The sequence below is a fragment of the Schistocerca americana genome, chromosome 2, assembly GCF_021461395.2.
Source record: "Schistocerca americana isolate TAMUIC-IGC-003095 chromosome 2, iqSchAmer2.1, whole genome shotgun sequence".
In the NCBI taxonomy this organism is placed as follows: domain Eukaryota; kingdom Metazoa; phylum Arthropoda; class Insecta; order Orthoptera; family Acrididae; genus Schistocerca; species Schistocerca americana.
Window position 1 is genome coordinate 537246931 of NC_060120.1, and position 18431 is coordinate 537265361.

Below are 18431 nucleotides of genomic sequence, written 5' to 3' on the forward strand. Positions count from 1 at the left end.
GCTTAGTGACATACTGAGCTGGAAAAGGGTCATCCATTGAGGAAGTTTTTCATTGCTTGAAATGGCTATGAAGCAGAGCAACAAGAATAATGTGATCTGCACACTTGCTATTAGTATGTTTACCAAACATATCAATATATAAGATGATTAATAGAAGGCTTGCAGAATGGGAGCTGACCTCAGAGCACCCTTTGCGCCGGCTACTGTTGACCTCTGTACATCAACAATCTCATTTGCAGTGATGTCGGGCATGTTCGGTCTGGAATCTAATTGACTGGAGTGGAATTGTTTTCAGTGGTGAGGCCTGCTTCGAACTGAGCTCCAGTGACCATCAAAGACATGTCTGGATGCCCCGGACAGGGGTGCGATAAAATGTAACTGTTATCTGCGAAGTGGCATGCGATATCAAACTAACTGTTGCTTGTGATATGGCCCAACAGCCAGGAGTGATGGTCTGGGGTGCCATTTCATTTCAGAGCAGAACCCCCTCGGTTGTCATCCATGGCACCCTTACAGCACAGAGGTATGTCGACGATATTCTGCACCTCGTTTGCCTTCACGGTAATCCATTCTGGGCTTACATTTTAGCAAGATAATGCCCACCGAGACATGGTGAGAGTTGCTACTGCTTGTCTTCATGCTCGCCAAACCCTACTGTGGCCAACAAGATCACTGGACCTCTCTGCAACTGGAAACGTATGGAGCGTTATGGGCAGGACCCTCCTACTGGTTTGGGATTTTTAATGCACCAACTGGACAGAATTTGGCACGATATCCCTCAGAGGACATCCAACAACTCCTATCAGTCAATGTGAAGCCGAATAACTGCTCGCATAAGGGCCAGAGGTAGGCCAATGCATTATTGGCTTGCTCAGTTTGTGAAGCTCGTTCTCTTGTAAAAGAAAGTCGCCCGGCTTTTCTGAATTTGTAATCAATTGCCTTTCTGTAGATATATGAGTACATCGTATGTACTAATATCCGTCCTATTCGAAATATTACTATGTGCTGCCACTTGTTTTATATGTATAGAGTATATTTCAAATTGTTCAAATGTGTATGATACCTTATAGGACTCAACTGCTAAGGTCATCAGTCCCTAAGCTTACACATTGTTTAACCTAAATTATCCTAAGGACAAACACACACCCATGCCCGAGGGAGGATTCGAACCTCCGCCGGGACCAGCCGCACAGTCCATGACTGCAGCGCCCAAGACCGCTCGGCTAATCCCGCGCGGCTTCAAATTGTTAGCTGTGTCCAAAAGTTGGGACTTTTGGTATATGTGGGATGGGCCGTGACACTCCTAAAAACTGGGACAGGACACAAAGAGCGGGACATACGGCAATACTGAGTATAGACCATTCCCAATTGTAGCTGGCTACCAGTGTGTGGAGCAGAGACCTTGTCGAGGTCGGCCTGCAGCAGCTGCTCCCTGGTGTGGACGAGGCGCCGGCGGCCGGGCAGGCGCAGCCACTGTGCCGTCAGGTTGCGGCCGTCGGCGCGGCCGCAGGAGCCGTCGTCGTCGGTGCCGTCGCGCTCTTCCGCCGCCAGGTCGCCCAGCTGCTTGCGCCCGCCGCCCAGCACCACGCGCAGCTCCATGCCCGGCATCTCCTCCACCTGTGCATACCGTCATACCTTTCTGACTCTACGGAAGAAGCCAACACTTCTATCTGGAAGTCAGCTCGGTGGGAAATACTTCCAACAAGGGAAGCATACTTTTAATAGGTCATCCAATTTTTGCGCATCTCTCGTACGGTTGTAGTCCTTACTGAGATTGGAACTGTCAACATTGGAGTTCCACAGGGCTCTATTCTTGGGCCCCTGTTCTACCTTATCTTTATTAACAACCTTGCGATGTGTACCACATTTGAGACTTATTTTACACTTTTTGCTGATGATACGACCTTTAATGTAACAAAGCAATCAACAGTAATCTTGAACAAACTCCCAACACTGTATCTGGTGAAATTCCAAAGTGGTTCGGTCAGATGCAGGTAAAATACTGGTCACTCATTCCCAAGCAAAGTACAGAATTGCACAGAAAGATTAACATTAATTTAATCAAGACCTAATAAGTTAGAATCTTCTATGTTCCTTTGTGTATATATCGACAATAATCTTAAAAGGGGGGGGGGGGGGGGGGTAGGACGTCAAACGGGCCGACTTGGAGCAGGAGAGGCACCACAGGAAATTTTAATTTCCACTGTCTATACTTTTACAAGTAAATTCATAAAACTTTGTCAGAATGACCAGGAAGGATTCAGGATTCACACTCGTAGCAGCAGAAGTTCAAAAACATAACAAAATAATTTTTTACATGTGAAATTTCATCATTTTTTCACTTACTATTGCCTGCATTTGTTGTTGTAGGTACACTTTTCTTCATAAGTAAGAGAGACTGTTCGATGAATTTTGCAAAGCATACAAACCATACTTACAGGTGGCTGAAACTCTAGAATCTATTTAATTTATGAAAAAATGAATGAGCTGTTACGTTTTAAACTTTGCCTTTAGAAAAAAAAATCAAATTTTGTAGTTAATTATCTCAATTTTTACCACAGTTTTTAATAGATTTGGAAAATTCTAGAGTTCCATACACCTGTAAGTATGGTTCGTATGCTGTGCAAAATTCATCAAAGAATCTCTCTTACTTGTGAAGAAAAATGTACCTACAGCAACAAATGCAGCCAATAGTAAGCGAAAAAAACGATGAAATTTCACATGTAAAAAAAATTAATTTTGTTATGTTTTTGAACTTCATCTGCTATGAGTGTGAATCTCGAATCCTTCCTGGTCATGCTGACAAAGTTTTATGAATTTCTTTGTAAAAGTATAGACAGTAGAAAATAAAATGTCCTGCGGTGCCTCTCCTGCTCCAAGTCGGCGTGTTTGACGTTCTACCCCCCCCCCCCCCCTAAAATGCTCTGAACATATTCTTGACCTTCCAAAAAGGTTAAGTTCAGTCTCCTGGGCTGACCATATTATTACTTCTATTTGTGAAATCGATGCTGTCAAATCTGCATACATCAGCTGCGTCCACTTACTATTGTCTTAAGGCATTACATTCTGGGAGGGGAGGGGTGCAACCACAACCAATAAAAATTTACGCCACTCAAAAGAGAATAATAAGAGTTGGGTGTTGGGGTCACAGTAGATACTTACGTAGAAACTTACTAAAAAAATTAGGAATTCTGACTAGAAAATCCCAATACATACAGTTTCTGCACAAATTAAACATCAGCTATGACAGTCACAATACATGGGGAAACCTTGACATACATTTCCGAGCTAAAGAACCTCAGCATGGTACAGAAAGGAGTGCATCACACCAGCACAAAAGTGTGATGATCTCCCGCCTCAGATTAAATCTGCTGTCAATGAACTATCAAAATTTAAACAGCCCATAAGCAGTTCCTTACAGAGAAATCCATATATATTTTATGACCCATATATATTGTGGCTGAATACCTGGACCAACGGAAGTAATTTCTACAAATTGTTGTTATATCTGTAGCTCTGTGCCATTTACAGTAATACAATGTTCAAGAACTCTGTTTTCTGATTCGGAGGCTTAAGAGGGAAGAATCTGATGCTGGCACATTTCAACTCTAACCCATACAATTATTTAACATGACATAATCTAACGCTACTCAGTAGTAACTGTTAATTATTGATTAAATATAGTGCTGACCAGTTGTTCTTTGTTTTTACAAATTATTTATTTTTTAATTTTCTTTTAACCCCTCTTATTAATCCAGGCCATTGCACTTATTATGTTATCATCATTGTGTTAATTATCTTCGCTATTGTGGTGTTGTTGGCTTAGCAGTTCTTCATTTTGTATTTGCCAGTATTATATTTCATGTATTTTGTAACTGCTAGCTCACTGGATACAGATGAAAAATAAATGTATATGTCTATGTATGTTCAACATCTCTTCCTAAACAAATGGATTAGTTTCAGCCAAATGTGCTACATACACAACTTACTCTCTGGAAAGAAATACGATGGGAGGAAGTACCACCTAGCTCCCTTAGGGACGGGATGGGCACAAAACAGATTGGTAATGTCTGACATCTAGGCTGCCCAGCATGAATGATGTGTTATGGGGGTAGTATGAATGTGTGCTAGGGGGTATATGTGTGGATAGGGAATGGTGAACTGAGATTTTGTGCCATGGATTACTTAATTTGGGGGTATCACAGTGACCATTAACGAAAACAGAGGCAATTGATTGACCATGAAGCCGGCATATAAGCGTATAAGCAATGAAAGAATATTTTTCCACCTAATTGTTTCTGTAAAATTGTTTGAGAAAGAATGCAGAGCAACTAGCATGCGTGCAACACACTGCTGGTGCTACAGTACTTCTTTACCGACTGGCAAGTTAGCGAGACTTCTCTGTGTGGATCTGTAGGTGCATATAAATACGCTGGACAGCAGTTTGGCGAGTCAGCACGCTTACTAAGAGGGCATCAAATGAAAACCGAACGCCTACACAACAGGATCAGGAAATGATTCCATTCAAAAGTAATCATCATATGCATTAAGACATTTATCGCACAGGGAAACGAGACAGTATATATAAAGAACATGGTCGGCCACTGACGAATCCACAACTGCACCCTCTCTTGCACTTCGTCATCCAGCTGAAACCGACGTTCATGTACGTCTTTCTTCAGGTCGACAAAAACGTGACAATCAAAAAAAAAAAAAAAAAAGTGTTCAAATGTGTGTGAAATCTTATGGGACTTAACTGCTAAGGTCATCAGTCCCTAAGCTTACACACTACTTAACCTAAATTATCCTAAGGACAGACACACACACCGATGCTCGAGGGAAGACTCGAACCTCCGCCGGGACCAGCCGCACAGTACATGGCTGCAGCGCCTTAGACCGTGACAATCACACGTTGAAAATTCAGGTTGTATGGAGGACGGAGCAGTGTTACTCAGCCAAATCGCTGAAGTGTAGCCTCCATCCGACTGGCAGTGTGCGATAGAACAGTATGATTCTCTCTGACAGCATTAAGGGCATTTTGACTTTATGGCGCATTACAGTTTCTGCAAAATGTCTTCATAGCGTTACGCATCGATTATGGTTCCACGCTCGAGGAACTTGGTGAGCAGAGGGCCCTCACACGAAGAAGAAGGTCATCGTCACCCTACGCGGTGCCACCATTCCGAGCCCGAGGGGCAGGCCGGGGTGGCCGAGCGGTTCTAGGCGCTACAGTCTGGAACCGTGCGACCGCTACTGTCGCAGGTTCGAATCCTGCCTCGGGCATGGATGTGTGTGCTGTCCTTAGGTTAGTTAGGTTTAAGTAGTTCTAAGTTCTAGGGGAATGATGACCTCAGAAGTTAAGTCCCATAGTGCTCAGAGACATTTTGAGCCTGAGGGCAAACGGCAAAGCCACATATGCATCTACATGATTACTCTGCAATTCACATTTAAGTGCTTGGCAGAGGGTTCATCGAACCACAGTCATAGCAGTGGGAACGTCCCACATCTCCTCCCACCAAAGAAATTCGAAGTTGTTTACACAAATTCCAGTAAGCTGCACGGTAGCGCCCGCCTCCACACTGCCAATCTGATGAGAACTACACCTGAGCAATTTGGTTGGAAAACACTACAACATCCTTCGTACAGCCCGAATGGTGCGATTTTCAGATCCTTGGGGACCTAAAGAAAGGCACGGGTGGACGTCGGTTTCAGATGGGCGAGAAAGTGTAAAAGTGGGTGCAGTTGATCCGTCAGAGACCTACCGTGTTCTGCGAAACAGCCACTGATCGCCTCGTCTCCCAGTCGGGTAAATGTCTTAACGCTTATGGTGATTATTTTTAAATAGAACCATTCCGTGGTCCCGTCGTAACGGATGCTCAGTTTTCATTTGACTGCTCGTTATACAGGGTGTTACAAAAAGGTACGGCCAAACTTTCAGGAAACATTCCTTACACACAAACAAAGAAAAGATGTTATGTGGACATGTGTCCGGAAATGCTTAATTTCCATGTTAGAGCTCATTTTAGTTTCGTCAGTATGTACTGTACTTCCTCGATTCACCGCCAGTTGGCCCAATTGAAGGAAGGTAATATTGACTTCGGTGCTTGTGTTGATATGCGACTCATTGTTCTACAGTACTAGCATCAAGCACATCAGTACGTAGCATCAACAGGTTAGTGTTCATTACGAACGTGGTTTTGCAGTCAGTGCAATGTTTACAAATGCGGAGTTGGCAGATGCCCATTTGATGTATGGATTAGCACGGGGCAATAGCCGTGGCGCGGTACGTTTGTATCGAGACAGATTTCCAGAACGAAGGTGTCCCGACAGGAAGACGTTCGAAGCAATTGATCGGCGTCTTTGGGAGCACGGAACATTCCAGCCTATGACTCGCGACTGGGGAAGACCTAGAACGACGAGGACACCTGCAGTGGACGAGGCAATTCTTCATGCAGTTGACGATAACCCTAATGTCAGCGTCAGAGAAGTTGCTGCTGTACATGGTAACGTTGACCACGTCACTGTATGGAGAGTGCTACGGGAGAGCCAGTTGTTTCCGTACCATGTACAGCGTGTGAAGGCACTATCAGCAGCTGATTGGCCTCCACGGGTACACTTCTGCGAATGGTTCATCCGACAATGTGTCAATCCTCATTTCAGTGCAAATGTTCTCTTTACGGATGAGGCTTCATTCCAACGTGATCAAATTGTAAATTTTCACAATCAACATGTGTGGGCTGACGAGAATCCGCAGGCAATTTTGCAATCACGTCATCAACACAGATTTTCTGTGAACGTTTGGGCAGGCATTGTTGGTGATGTCTTGATTGGGCCCCATGTTCTTCCACCTACGCTCAATGGAGCACGTTATCATGATTTCATATGGGATACTCTACCTGTGTTGCTAGAACATGTGCCTTTACAAGTACGACACAACTAGTGGTTCATACACGATTCAGCTCCTGCACATTTCAGTCGAAGTGTTCGTACGCTTCTCAACAACAGATTCGGTGACCGATGGATTGGTAGAGGCGGACCAATTCCATGGCCTCCACGCTCTCCTGACCTCAACCCTCTTGACTTTCATTTATGGGGGCATTTGAAAGCTCTTGTCTACGCAACCCCGGTACCAAATGTAGAGACTCTTCGTGCTCGTATTGTGGACGGCTGTGATACAATACGCCATTCTCCAGGGCTGCATCAGCGCATCAGGGATTCCATGCGACGGAGGGTGGATGCATGTATCCTCGCTAACGGAGGACGTTTTGAACATTTCCTGTAACGAAGTGTTTGACGTCACGCTGGTACGTTCTGTTGCTGTGTGTTTCCATTCCATGATTAATGTGGTTTGAAGAGAAGTAATAAAATGAGCTCTAACATGGAAAGTAAGCGTTTCCGGACACGTGTCCACATAACATAATTTCTTTGTTTGTGTGTGAGGAATGTTTCCTGAAAGTTTGGCCGTACCTTTTTGTAACACCCTGTATACCGGCTGTGTGTGTCGGCGGTACGCACCAGCTGGCGCGCTATGTCGAGCTGGTGGCAGCCTTCGGGCAGCTCGGTGTCGCACTCCCAGTCGCGGTGCGCGGAGCGCGCGTACAGCGCGGCGGGCGTGGCGTGCGTGATGCGCGTCGTGGTGACGACGCCGGCGACGCGGCCCGCCGCCTGCGCCCAGCCGGCCAGCGACGTCAGCCGCGCCGCCACGTCCGCCGGCCGCGGGCACTGCTTGGCCACCACCGACGCGTCCATCCCCAGCACGCCGTTGGACGTCTTCACGCCCGTCAGGAACGCCGTGCCCGTTGCCGCCGAGTCACCCACCTGCAACCGTGCACACCGCCACACTGAGTCTTACTGCAGATTGCACTCCTTACATCTAGCGGACTGAAAGGTAGGAGACACACTACCCTACAGTGCAGTAGACAACTGACAAGGGAACCTCCCCATCGCACCCCTCTCAGATTTAGTTATAAGTTGGCACAGTGGATAGGCCTTGAAAAACTGAACACAGATCAATCGAGAAAACAGGAAGAAGTTTTGTGAAACTATGAAAAAATAAGCAAAATATACAAACTGAGTAGTGCACGCGAAGATAGGCAACTTCATGGACATTTCGAGATAAGGAGCGCCGTGGTCCCGTGGTTAGCGTGAGCAGCTGCAGAACCAGAGGTCCCTGGTTCAAGTCTTCCTCCGAGCAAAAAGTTTCATTTTTTTATTTTCAGACAATTATCAAAGTTCAGGCACTCACACATAGTCAACTTAACTCTCCAAAATTCCAGGACCAGATTTGCTTGGACATATGCAGGATTTGACGGTCTACACACGGAAAAATTTGAAAACGTAAAAAACATATGTTTTGACAGAGCACAGGGAAAAGTGTGCGAGTGTGAGACTTTTGGATTCATTTCTTGGAGTTTATGTGACAAACTCTTATGTTTTCATCACTTTTTTGGTAGTAATTATCACATCCACAAGAAAACCTAAATCGGGCAACGTAGAAGAATCTTTTTACCCATTCGCCAAGTGTACAAGTTAGGTGGGTCGACAACATATTCCTGTCATATGACGCACATGCCGTCACCAGTGTCGTATAGAATATATCAGACGTGTTTTCCTGTGGAGGAATCGGTTGACCTATGACCTTGCGATCAAAAGTTTTCGGTTCCCATTGGAGAGGCACGTCCTTTCGTCTACTAATCGCACGGTTTTGCGGTGCGGTCGCAAAACACAGACACTAAACTTATTACAGTGAACAGAGACGTCAATGAACGAATGGATAGATCATAACTTTGCTAAAATAAAGAAAAATTTTTCGCTTGAGGGGAGACTTGAACCAAGGACCTCTCGTACCGCAGCTGCTCATGCTAACCACGGGACCACGGCGCTCTTTACCTCAGAATGTCAATGATGTTGCCTATCTTCGCGTGCACTACTCAGTTTGTATATTTTGCTTATTTTTTCATAGTTCCACACAACTTCTTCCTGTTTTCTCAATTGATCTGTGTTCGGTTTTTCAAGGCATATCCGCTGTGCCAACTTATAACTAAATCTGAGGGGGGTGCGATGGGGAGGTTCCCTTGTGAGGAGAGTGCTCGAGAGGGTCGAGGCGGGTAGCGGAAAAACAATCGTTCCCCTCGCTTTCTTATGCCCCGTGGGTGCCCATGACCTACGTTACTTGCCATCCGAACAAGCTGCCTTAGTACGAGGGTCACTCCAAAAGAAATGCACACTATTTTTGTAAAAATACAGTTTTCATTCTGCATGTGTGAAAGTTTTACGGTGTGTAGATACATCCTTCCCGCTTGTTTTCAAACTTTGTTCAACCTGTTCCCGTGAGTGGCGCCGTCACAGCATGTCTTCAAGATGGCTGCTAAATTAGATTAGATTAATACTTGTTCCATAGATCATGAATGCGACACTTCGTAATGATGTGGAACGTGTCAGGTTAATAAAAGATGTCTGTACAAGATATTACATTACACAAAATATTGCATGACACTAATGTTTAAGTTTTCTTTTTTTTTCCCTTAATTTATATCTAAAAATTCAGCCAATGAGTAGAAGGAGTTGTCATCTAGAAATTCTTTTAATTTATTTTTAAATGTTAGTTGGCTATCTGTCAGGCTTTTGATGCTGTTTGGTAGGTGACCAAAGACTTTTGTGGCAGCATAATTTACCCCTTTCTGTGCCAAAGTCAGATTTAACCCTGCATAGTGAAGATCATCCTTTCTCCTGGTGTTATAGCTATGCACACTGCTGTTACTTTTGAACTGGGTTGGATTATTAACAACAAATTTCATAAGTGAATATATATATTGTGAGGTTACTGTGAGGATCCCTAGATCCTTAAATAGATGTCTGCAGGATGACTGTGGGTGGGCACCAGCAATTATTCTGATTACACGTTTTTGAGCAATGAATACTTTTCTACTCAACGATGAATTACCCCAGAATATGATGCCATACGAAAGCAGTGAATGAAAGTAGGCATAGTAAGCTAATTTACTGAGATTCTTATCACTAAAATTTGCAATAACCCTAATAGCATACGTAGCTGAACTCAGACGTTTCAGCAGACCATCAATGTGTTGCTTCCAGTTTAACCTCTCATCAACGGACACACCTAAAAATTTTGAAAATTCTACCTTAGCTACAGACTTCTGTTCAAAGTCTATATTTATTAATGGAGTTGTGCCATTTACTGTATGGAACTGTATATACTGCATTTTATCAAAATTTAAAGAGAGTCCGTTTGCTGAGAACCACTTAATAATTTTGTGAAATGCATCATTTACAATTACATCACTTAGTTCTTGGTTTTTGGAGGATATTACTATACTTGTATCATCAGCAAAAAGAATTAACTTTGCGCCTTCATCAATGTGGAATTGTAATTCATTAATGTATATCAAGAACAGTAAAGGACCGATGACCGAACCCTGTGGGACCACGTACTTGATAGCCCCCCAGTTTGAGGAATCAGCTGTTGTTTTAACATTACATGAACCACTTATTTCAACTTTCTGCATTCTTCCAGTTAAGTATGAATTAAACCATTTGTGCACTGCCCCCCTCAAACCATAATGATTTAGCTTATCTAAAAGAATTCCATGATTTACACTTGACGTTCGTCAGAAGCAACGTGCTGTCATAGAATTCCTGTGCTGTGAAAACGAGACAGTGAGAAACATTCACAAGAGGTTGAAAAAGGTGTATGGAGATGCTGCTGTCGATCGCAGTACAGTTAGTCGGTGGGCAAGCAGGTTACGTGATGAAAGCGGGCACGGCAATATTGAGGATTGTCCTCGCAGCGGCAGGCCTCGTACTGCACACACTCCAGACAATGTGCAGAGAGAGAACAAATTGTCGCGCTACGTTGGGATACGGGAAGGAAGTGTTTGCAGAATACTGAAAGTGCTGGCGTTAAAAAAGGTTTGTGCCAGGTGGGTTCCCAGCATGTTGACAGTGGCTCACAAAGAAACAAGAAAAACAACAAAAAACACTGAAACACCCGCCTTACAGTCCTGACCTGGCTCCAAGTGACTATCATCTCTTTGGGAAACTGAAAGGCTCTCTTCGTGGAACAAGGTTTGAAGATGATGACTCCCTTGTGCACGCTGCCAAACGGTGGCTCCAACAGGTTGGTCTACAATTTTACCGTGCGGGTATACAGACGCTGGTTTCAAGATGGCGTAAGGCAGTTGAGAGGGGTAGAAATTGTGTGTACAAATGAAAATATTGTTCTTAAAGGATGTATCTACAAAAAATGGTTCAAATGGGTCTGAGCACTATGCGACTTAACTTCTGAGGACATCAGTCGCCTAGAACTTAGAACTAATTAAACCTAACTAATCTAAGGTCATCACACACATCCATGCCCGAGGCAGGATTCGAATCTGCGACCGTAGCGGTCGCTCGTCTCCAAACTGTAGCGCCTAGAACCGGACGGCCACTCGGGCCGGCGATGTATCTACACACTGTAAAACGTTCAGACATGTAGAATAAAAGATGGATTTTAAAAAAAAGTGTGCATTTCTTTTGGAGTGACCCTCGTACTAGTGGGCTCAGGGACGGATCGATTTCTCTTTTCCATCACTATCAGAGTAAAGTCCTCGAAGATGTTTTGTAAGTTTGGCAAACAGACGAAAATCGTATGCGGCCACGTCAGGACTGTGTGGAGAATGATCGAAGAGAATGAACCCAAAGCGCCGGATTACTGCAGATGTCGCAGCACTCGTGTCGCGCTGAAGGACAGGATGCTCCAGTAAGTGGACGAACTCTTTGAATTCGAAACCCAATTTCAGCATGCTGTTTCTCACGCACCAACATAGTCACTTTACACTCTGACACGTTACACTCTACTATTCGGAGCCGTCTAGTGACAGGGGGCTGTAAATATACAGACATGAAGAAGAAAGATGTAGGCTGTTAATACCGTTCGTTTTATTTAAAGATCTTCAACGCTTTTCAAATAAAAAAAATTCTGAGCCATTTTTTTCAGCATGTCCTCGTTAAATTTTAGAAAATTTACCGTGAAAGTAGTTGAACATTGATAAACGTGGTCAAAATGTTTATGCTTGAAACTCGAAATTAAAACACAAATTTTGTGTGATACGAGAGAGAAATATTCTATTAATGAAGTCGTATACACTATCTGTCCAAAAAGTTCCGAGAGCGATTCTATTCGTGCCGTGTGAGTGACACCAGCGCAGTAACTACGGCAGCAGCTTTAACTAACAATTGTGAACAACAGACGTGCATTCGAGCAGTCAGCGGAGGGCGGGTAGTGTTAATCAGTGGACGTGCGGCCGCAGTGTTTCAGTGTTGTTGTGTCACACATGATAACGGAGCAACATCTCTAAATGAAACTGTGAAGGTCCCGGCGGAGGTTCGAGTCCTCCCTCGGGCATTGTATGTATTGTATGTTAACCAGGGGCCTAGAAACGACGGAGAGGCTCCGTCCCCGCCGTAGCCGTAGCCGCAGTGGTCCACAACCCCACGACGACTACCGCAGCCCACTTAACCCTTCCGCCGCCCCAAACCGAACCCAGGGTTACTGTGCGGTTCGGCCCCTGTGGACCCCCCAGGGAACGTCTCACACCAGACGAGTGTAACCCCTATGTTTGCGTGGAGAACTTGTTTGCGCAGCAATCGCCGACATAGTGTAACTGAGGCGGAATAAGGGGAACCAGCCCGCATTCGCTGAGGGAGATGGAAAACCGCCTAAAAACCATCCACAGACTGGCCAGTTCACCAGACCTCGCCACAAATCCGCCGGGCGGACTCGTGCCGGGGACCAGGCGCTCCTTCCTGCCCAGAAAGCCGTGCGTTAGATCGCACGGCCAACCGGGCGGGCTTCCCTCGGGCATGGGTGTGTGTGTTTGTCCTTAGGATAATTTAAGTTAAGTAGTGTGGAAGCTTAGGGACTGATGACCTTAGCAGTTAAGTCCCATGAGATTTCACACACATTTGAACATTTTTTTGAAACTGTGAAGGCATTGTCCAGAATGTCATGAAGAAGAGAGTGAGTGCAAAGTTTGTCCTGCACAGTTTGACTCCCGAACAAAAACGATGAGATGTGAATATCTGCTGCTGTTTCGCTGAAAAGCAGAACACGGGCTGGAAAAAATGATCACAGGTGTTGAGAGTTGTTGTAGTCAATACGAACCTGCCACAGAACGACGAAGTGCAGAAATCACATGAAGGATGAATGCTTTGACGACGTAACCGACACTGAAGCAAGTGTGACACAAGAGTTGAACATCATTTTAAAGAAGGCATTTTCTGGTCGTTTCACACAGGTGTGTGAACATTCTGTGTGTCGTACTCAAGTGGGAGAAGACTATGCAAAACGCATGATGTATTAAAATCATCAAATTAATTTTTCTCTATTTTTTAGTAATCCAATCTCGAAACTTTTCGGTTTAACGGGGTATAAATCTTACAGTTGTTCAGTATAAATGTCTACAATTTTCCCCTTGCATAAAAACACTAGACTGAAATTTTTGTAGCCTTTAACTTAACAAAATCACTGAAATGAGTCTATTGATTTGAAGGTATCGCTTTCAATGGCTAAATTTGACAGTCCACACAGACTTTCTTGATAAAGTGTTGACCTAGAGTTTGTCTTGACAAGCCTGTGCGTCAAAAAACTCCTTTCGTAAATGGCTACAAACTGAGGTAAAGTCAGGAAAGTACGTAAGCTTGCGTAAAGTATTGCCAAAAATCTCCACAAAACTGTCTTTTTGCAGGACACTATTTCATACTGTAGTCAGTGGCAGCTGCTAACCACACATTCACAGTTACCCTTGCGAACAGCTGGTTTGTGGAACTTTGTTGACCGAAAGGTTTTTGCTTCTTCTATCCTTTACTTCCAGCCGTGTCAGTTTTCGCTACTAATTATGAAATGCCATATATACAAAGTTTGAACTTGGGATGCGTCTGGCGACCCTCTCAACTTGGCGCCTCAGCGGCTGCTTGTGTTGCTTAAGCCTTAAACCGGCCTCGGTAGACTTCGTTATCGGTCATCTTGTGTTTCATTGTTCGCCGTTTATGGTCTCCCGCACAGCAGCTGTGTCAGAGGGGAATTTCCTTGCGAAACATGCACACAGATATCGCCTTACTATTGAAAGCATGAAACTGAGTAGGAACCCTACCATTGACGATGATTTAACAAACAAGAACGAAACCTGTGCTCTGACGTAAAAAACGTGGTACGCAGAGCACAGTATAAATAAACACTACAAATTAAGACTTTGAGCCATATTATTTGGAAGCATCAATATGCTGAAGAAGTGGCACAGTGATACATTTCAGTTATTCTAACCACATCAAATCACTCACAGTTGTAGTGTTGACGTAAATGTATTCATGAAAATTGTTTTAGACCGGCTCACACTATTCTACTCTAGAGCACGTTACAATGCACACCCGTCTCCCAGCCACACTCCAATGTTGCACATTCTTCTCAGCAATTATTATACCCAGAACCGGTCAGACAACATTTTTGCAGACAAGCGACATACCATCTGACACCTCTTCCTCCTTCGCCCCCTCCGCCCCTCCCTCGCTCCTTTCCCTCCAACACATTCGCCTGTGTCAGTTTTCGCTAGAAATTATGTACAAATTTTGCACTTGGGCGGCTCTGATGCCCATCTCAACCTGACGCCCCAAGCGGCGGCTCGAGTCGTTTGTTCCATAAACCGGTTCTGGTTATATTATCCACATTGCCCGAAATAAATAATCCGATGTTTCAGCTAAATGTCGAACTTTCGAAGATAATCATCATCTGCAATGTCAGGAGGTGAATGACGTCGGAACTGCTATGTGTTTATACAGTGTGAGTCCTTGATGATGTCATATACTTTAAGGGATGACGAAGAAGGGTAACTGCACCAACTTGAAGTAAGGTACCCTGCTGCGGAGGCCCATGCGCAGCAACGTTCGCTTGCCAGTCGTTGAGGAGACACTTTTGGTAGCCCCTTAGCTCATCTGGCGGGCAATTGCTCAACAACTGTACATATATATACTATATGTCAACGCCTGTAAGCAGCTAAGGGTGTTCATTTCATTGTAACTGCACATATATTCGCCCGTACACGGGTTAGAAACAAAAATCTTTCCGATATCTCTGACAATGCATCTCTTCTAGTGCAAGCACTTTGATTTACAATTTTTACGAGGTGGTTATATGGACCACAAGAAAAGAATTGTATTTTGCAACAAACATTCACAAAACTCTTTGAATCATTGTGTGTTGAAAATGTAGTACGTATTTTATTTACCAAAAATTACTTTCTGTAATTAAAGTAATAGTTATTAAAAAAGAGCGAATGGTCGAACTGTTTCTGCTTGAGGAATGAGGTGTGTTTGTGTGTGTGATTTAACCTGCTAAATATTTCAATATATGATTGTAGAGTATTTGTTGGAATTATTCAAGCGCTTTAAATACCCTTCCATCTCAAGTTCATTAAGATTTTTCAGCGTTTAGCACTGTTAGCTGCCGGCAGTAGTGGCCGTGCGGTTCTAGGCGCTACAGTCTGGAGCCGAGCGACCGCTACGGTCGCAGTTTCGAATCCTGCCTCGGGCATGGATGTGCGTGATGTCCTTAGGTTAGTTAGGTTTAATTAGTTCTAAGTTCTAGGCGACTGATGACCTCAGAAGTTAAGTCGCATAGTGCTCAGGGCCATTTTAACCAACCATTGTTAGCGGTTGGAGCATCATTTTGACGAGCTAGCCGCCGCCATTACTCAGCAAATATGAACTAACCGTGCAAAAGACGCACGACCTATGACGATTTAAATTGTTTAATTTTCAGAACAACAGAGAAGCTGAGCAGTATAACTTCTAAACGTTTTCTACTGAATTCTGACTTGAAACCCAACTTGAGACTTGGCCTGGACTAACGTAGGCACTTATAATAGTTTTGTGAACAGTAAAGAGTTTCGCTATATAAAATCAATGAAAGCATTAACCTATGTAACAGTAAAGTATTTATAAGGCAGGCAGTATTACTACATAAGCTAAATAAGTTCTACACAGGCCAGTGCGAACCTTTATGCCTCCCTCCACCCTACGTAAACATTGTAATACGTAATCTTCTAATTGCAAATACAACTGAGCTTAGCTGGCAAATAATATTCTTTATTAACTGCATTACTGTGGCCAAACAAAAATAGACAGAAGTTATTTCATTACGATTTTTAAAGAAAATCTGCAACAACAATTAACAGTTTTCAAATCTCACTTTATAGGACAAGTATTTAAACAGAGAGACGGGATATTTCTAAAGCGCATGCCTTAAGAGTTTTGAGTACTTGTCCAGTGCAAGATATGTGTTTCACAATAGCAAAGATGAACAAGTGCTCATGGTTCTTAAGGTATGGATATTAGAGGCCATGTTTACTAGAAATTTCTTCCTCATTTTGGTCCATAGCTTGCAATAGAAGAGGTCCCCTGTCAGAGGTTCACATGGCTCTGAGCACTATGCGACTAAGTTCTGAGGTCATCAGTCGCCTAGAACTTAGAACTAATTAAACCTAACTAACCTAAGGACATCACACACATCCATGCCCGAGGCAGGATTAGATCCTGTGACCGTAGGGGTCGCTCGGCTCCAGACTGTAGCGCCTAGAACCGCACGGCCACTCCGGCCGGCCCTGTCAGAGGTATCAGAACGATTTTCGCTTAGAACTTTCGACTCGGTCGTTTCCGGACCAGTGTCCCTTACCTCAGCTTTCTCCACCATCTCTGGGTGTAACATTATCACTGGATCAGCCTGTATATACCCCTCAAAAAAGTAATACACCACGTATGTTCCTATGAACGTGAGAGGGTTCAGACCGAAGGGAATGAAAGACTGAGCCTTATGAAACTAAAGAAGTAAAATAAAAAATTACTGTCAAATAAAAACAAAAGAATAATCAAAGTGAAGAGACACTATGTTTGGAAGTGTACTTTTTTTTCACATGCGTGAAATCTAAATCTGTTGCTGTACCGTGTTGTTCCATCCTGCGCTCTGTAACATACCTTGATCTTCCTTAGAACGCTGTCCACGACACGGGCGACGCGTTGTTGCTCAAGTCTGCCACGAGAGAGTGGAACAGGGTATGGCAACATCGTGTCGCCGGTCTTGTGAACAGCATGCTAAGGCCCCTGCCGCACTGGGTGGGATGCCACGGCAGGCCTGCTGGCAGAGACGCCAGGCAGAGGCGTGGGGCGCAGTCAAAGACCTTGTAAAAAATGGCGCAGTGGAGCCTCCCGCACTTGGCGTCTACCTGAGAGTGGCGGCTCTGCCGACAGAGCGACTGCCACTAGCTTCTGCCGGCAGGCCTACCAGCCTGGCGGAATACACACCGGCTTGCGGCCGCTTCCGCACCAGCACGCCAGCAGACCTGCCCTGTGGATAGTTTTGACATCGAATCTTTTATCTGAGAGATTCAGATGTGATCAGCAACTACGGACACACCATCTCAGGCCTGCTCAAAACGCGGACTGGAGAAAAAGTGTTGGGAATTACGAGCGCCATAAATTAAGCAAAGTTCAAAGAACAGGCCTCTCCACGTTATAATCACATTCAGACCACTTATAATAGCGAACCTTCTGGAGTCTGGCCGGCTAGAAATAGCGGGAATTATCGATCCTCTATTTCCGTACAGCCAGTACTCCACTCCAACCACAAGAACTTTACACCACGGACAAAGCACATTTTACTGTCCGGACTATGAAAGTTTTCCTCAAAACCTACTTCCAGACCGAAATAGCATAACTACATCTCCTGCAGCAGAAGGTGATGCTAGTAGGTTCGACACATCAAACACGCTAGAATTATTTTAAGAACCAAGAGATGTAAACAAATGAGGCTGGTTTCCTACTTTTTGTTTAAAAACATTTGTAAAATGAATTAATTCTAAATGACGCACTTTTCAAATAAAAACTGAAAAATCACTTCTATGTATACTTTGCAGCTGCTACTAAAACGGTAAATATCACAGCAGACAACAAATAATTACCTACCGATTAGACAGCAGAGCGTCCAGCAGACTTGCCGTGGCGTCTCAGTGCGGTAGGACCCTAAGGATGATCAAAGTATGTTTTCCTGCGCAGGGCTACCCAGCAGTAGACGTGGGGTTTGCTGGTGTACTAATACACAATGTGATCAAAAGTATCCGGACACCTGGCTGAAAGTGACTTACAAGTTCGTGGCGCCCTCCATCGGTAATGCCGGATTTCAATATGGTGCTGGCCCACCCTTAGCCTTATTGACAGCTTCCACTCTCACAGGCATACCTTCAATCAGGTGTTGGAAGGTTTCTTGGGGAATTGCATCCATTCTTCACGCAGTGCTGCACTGAGGAGAGGTATCGATGTCGGTCGGTGAGGCCTGGCACGAAGTCGGCGTTCCAAAACATCCCAAAGGTGTTCTATAGGATTCA

General features: G+C 44.3%; 1 protein-coding gene across 1 annotated transcript in view; it reads right to left on the minus strand.

Moving 5' to 3' along the window:
- LOC124594874 (alkaline phosphatase 4-like) overlaps positions 1-18431 on the minus strand; it is a 107205-nt gene that overhangs the window by 16605 nt on the left and 72169 nt on the right. The window contains exons 3-4 of the mRNA XM_047133342.1: positions 7516-7818; positions 1402-1617 (exon numbers count right to left, since the gene is read on the minus strand). Coding sequence (XP_046989298.1) covers positions 1402-1617; positions 7516-7818 — 519 coding nt within the window. The remainder of the gene's footprint in view (positions 1-1401; positions 1618-7515; positions 7819-18431) is intronic.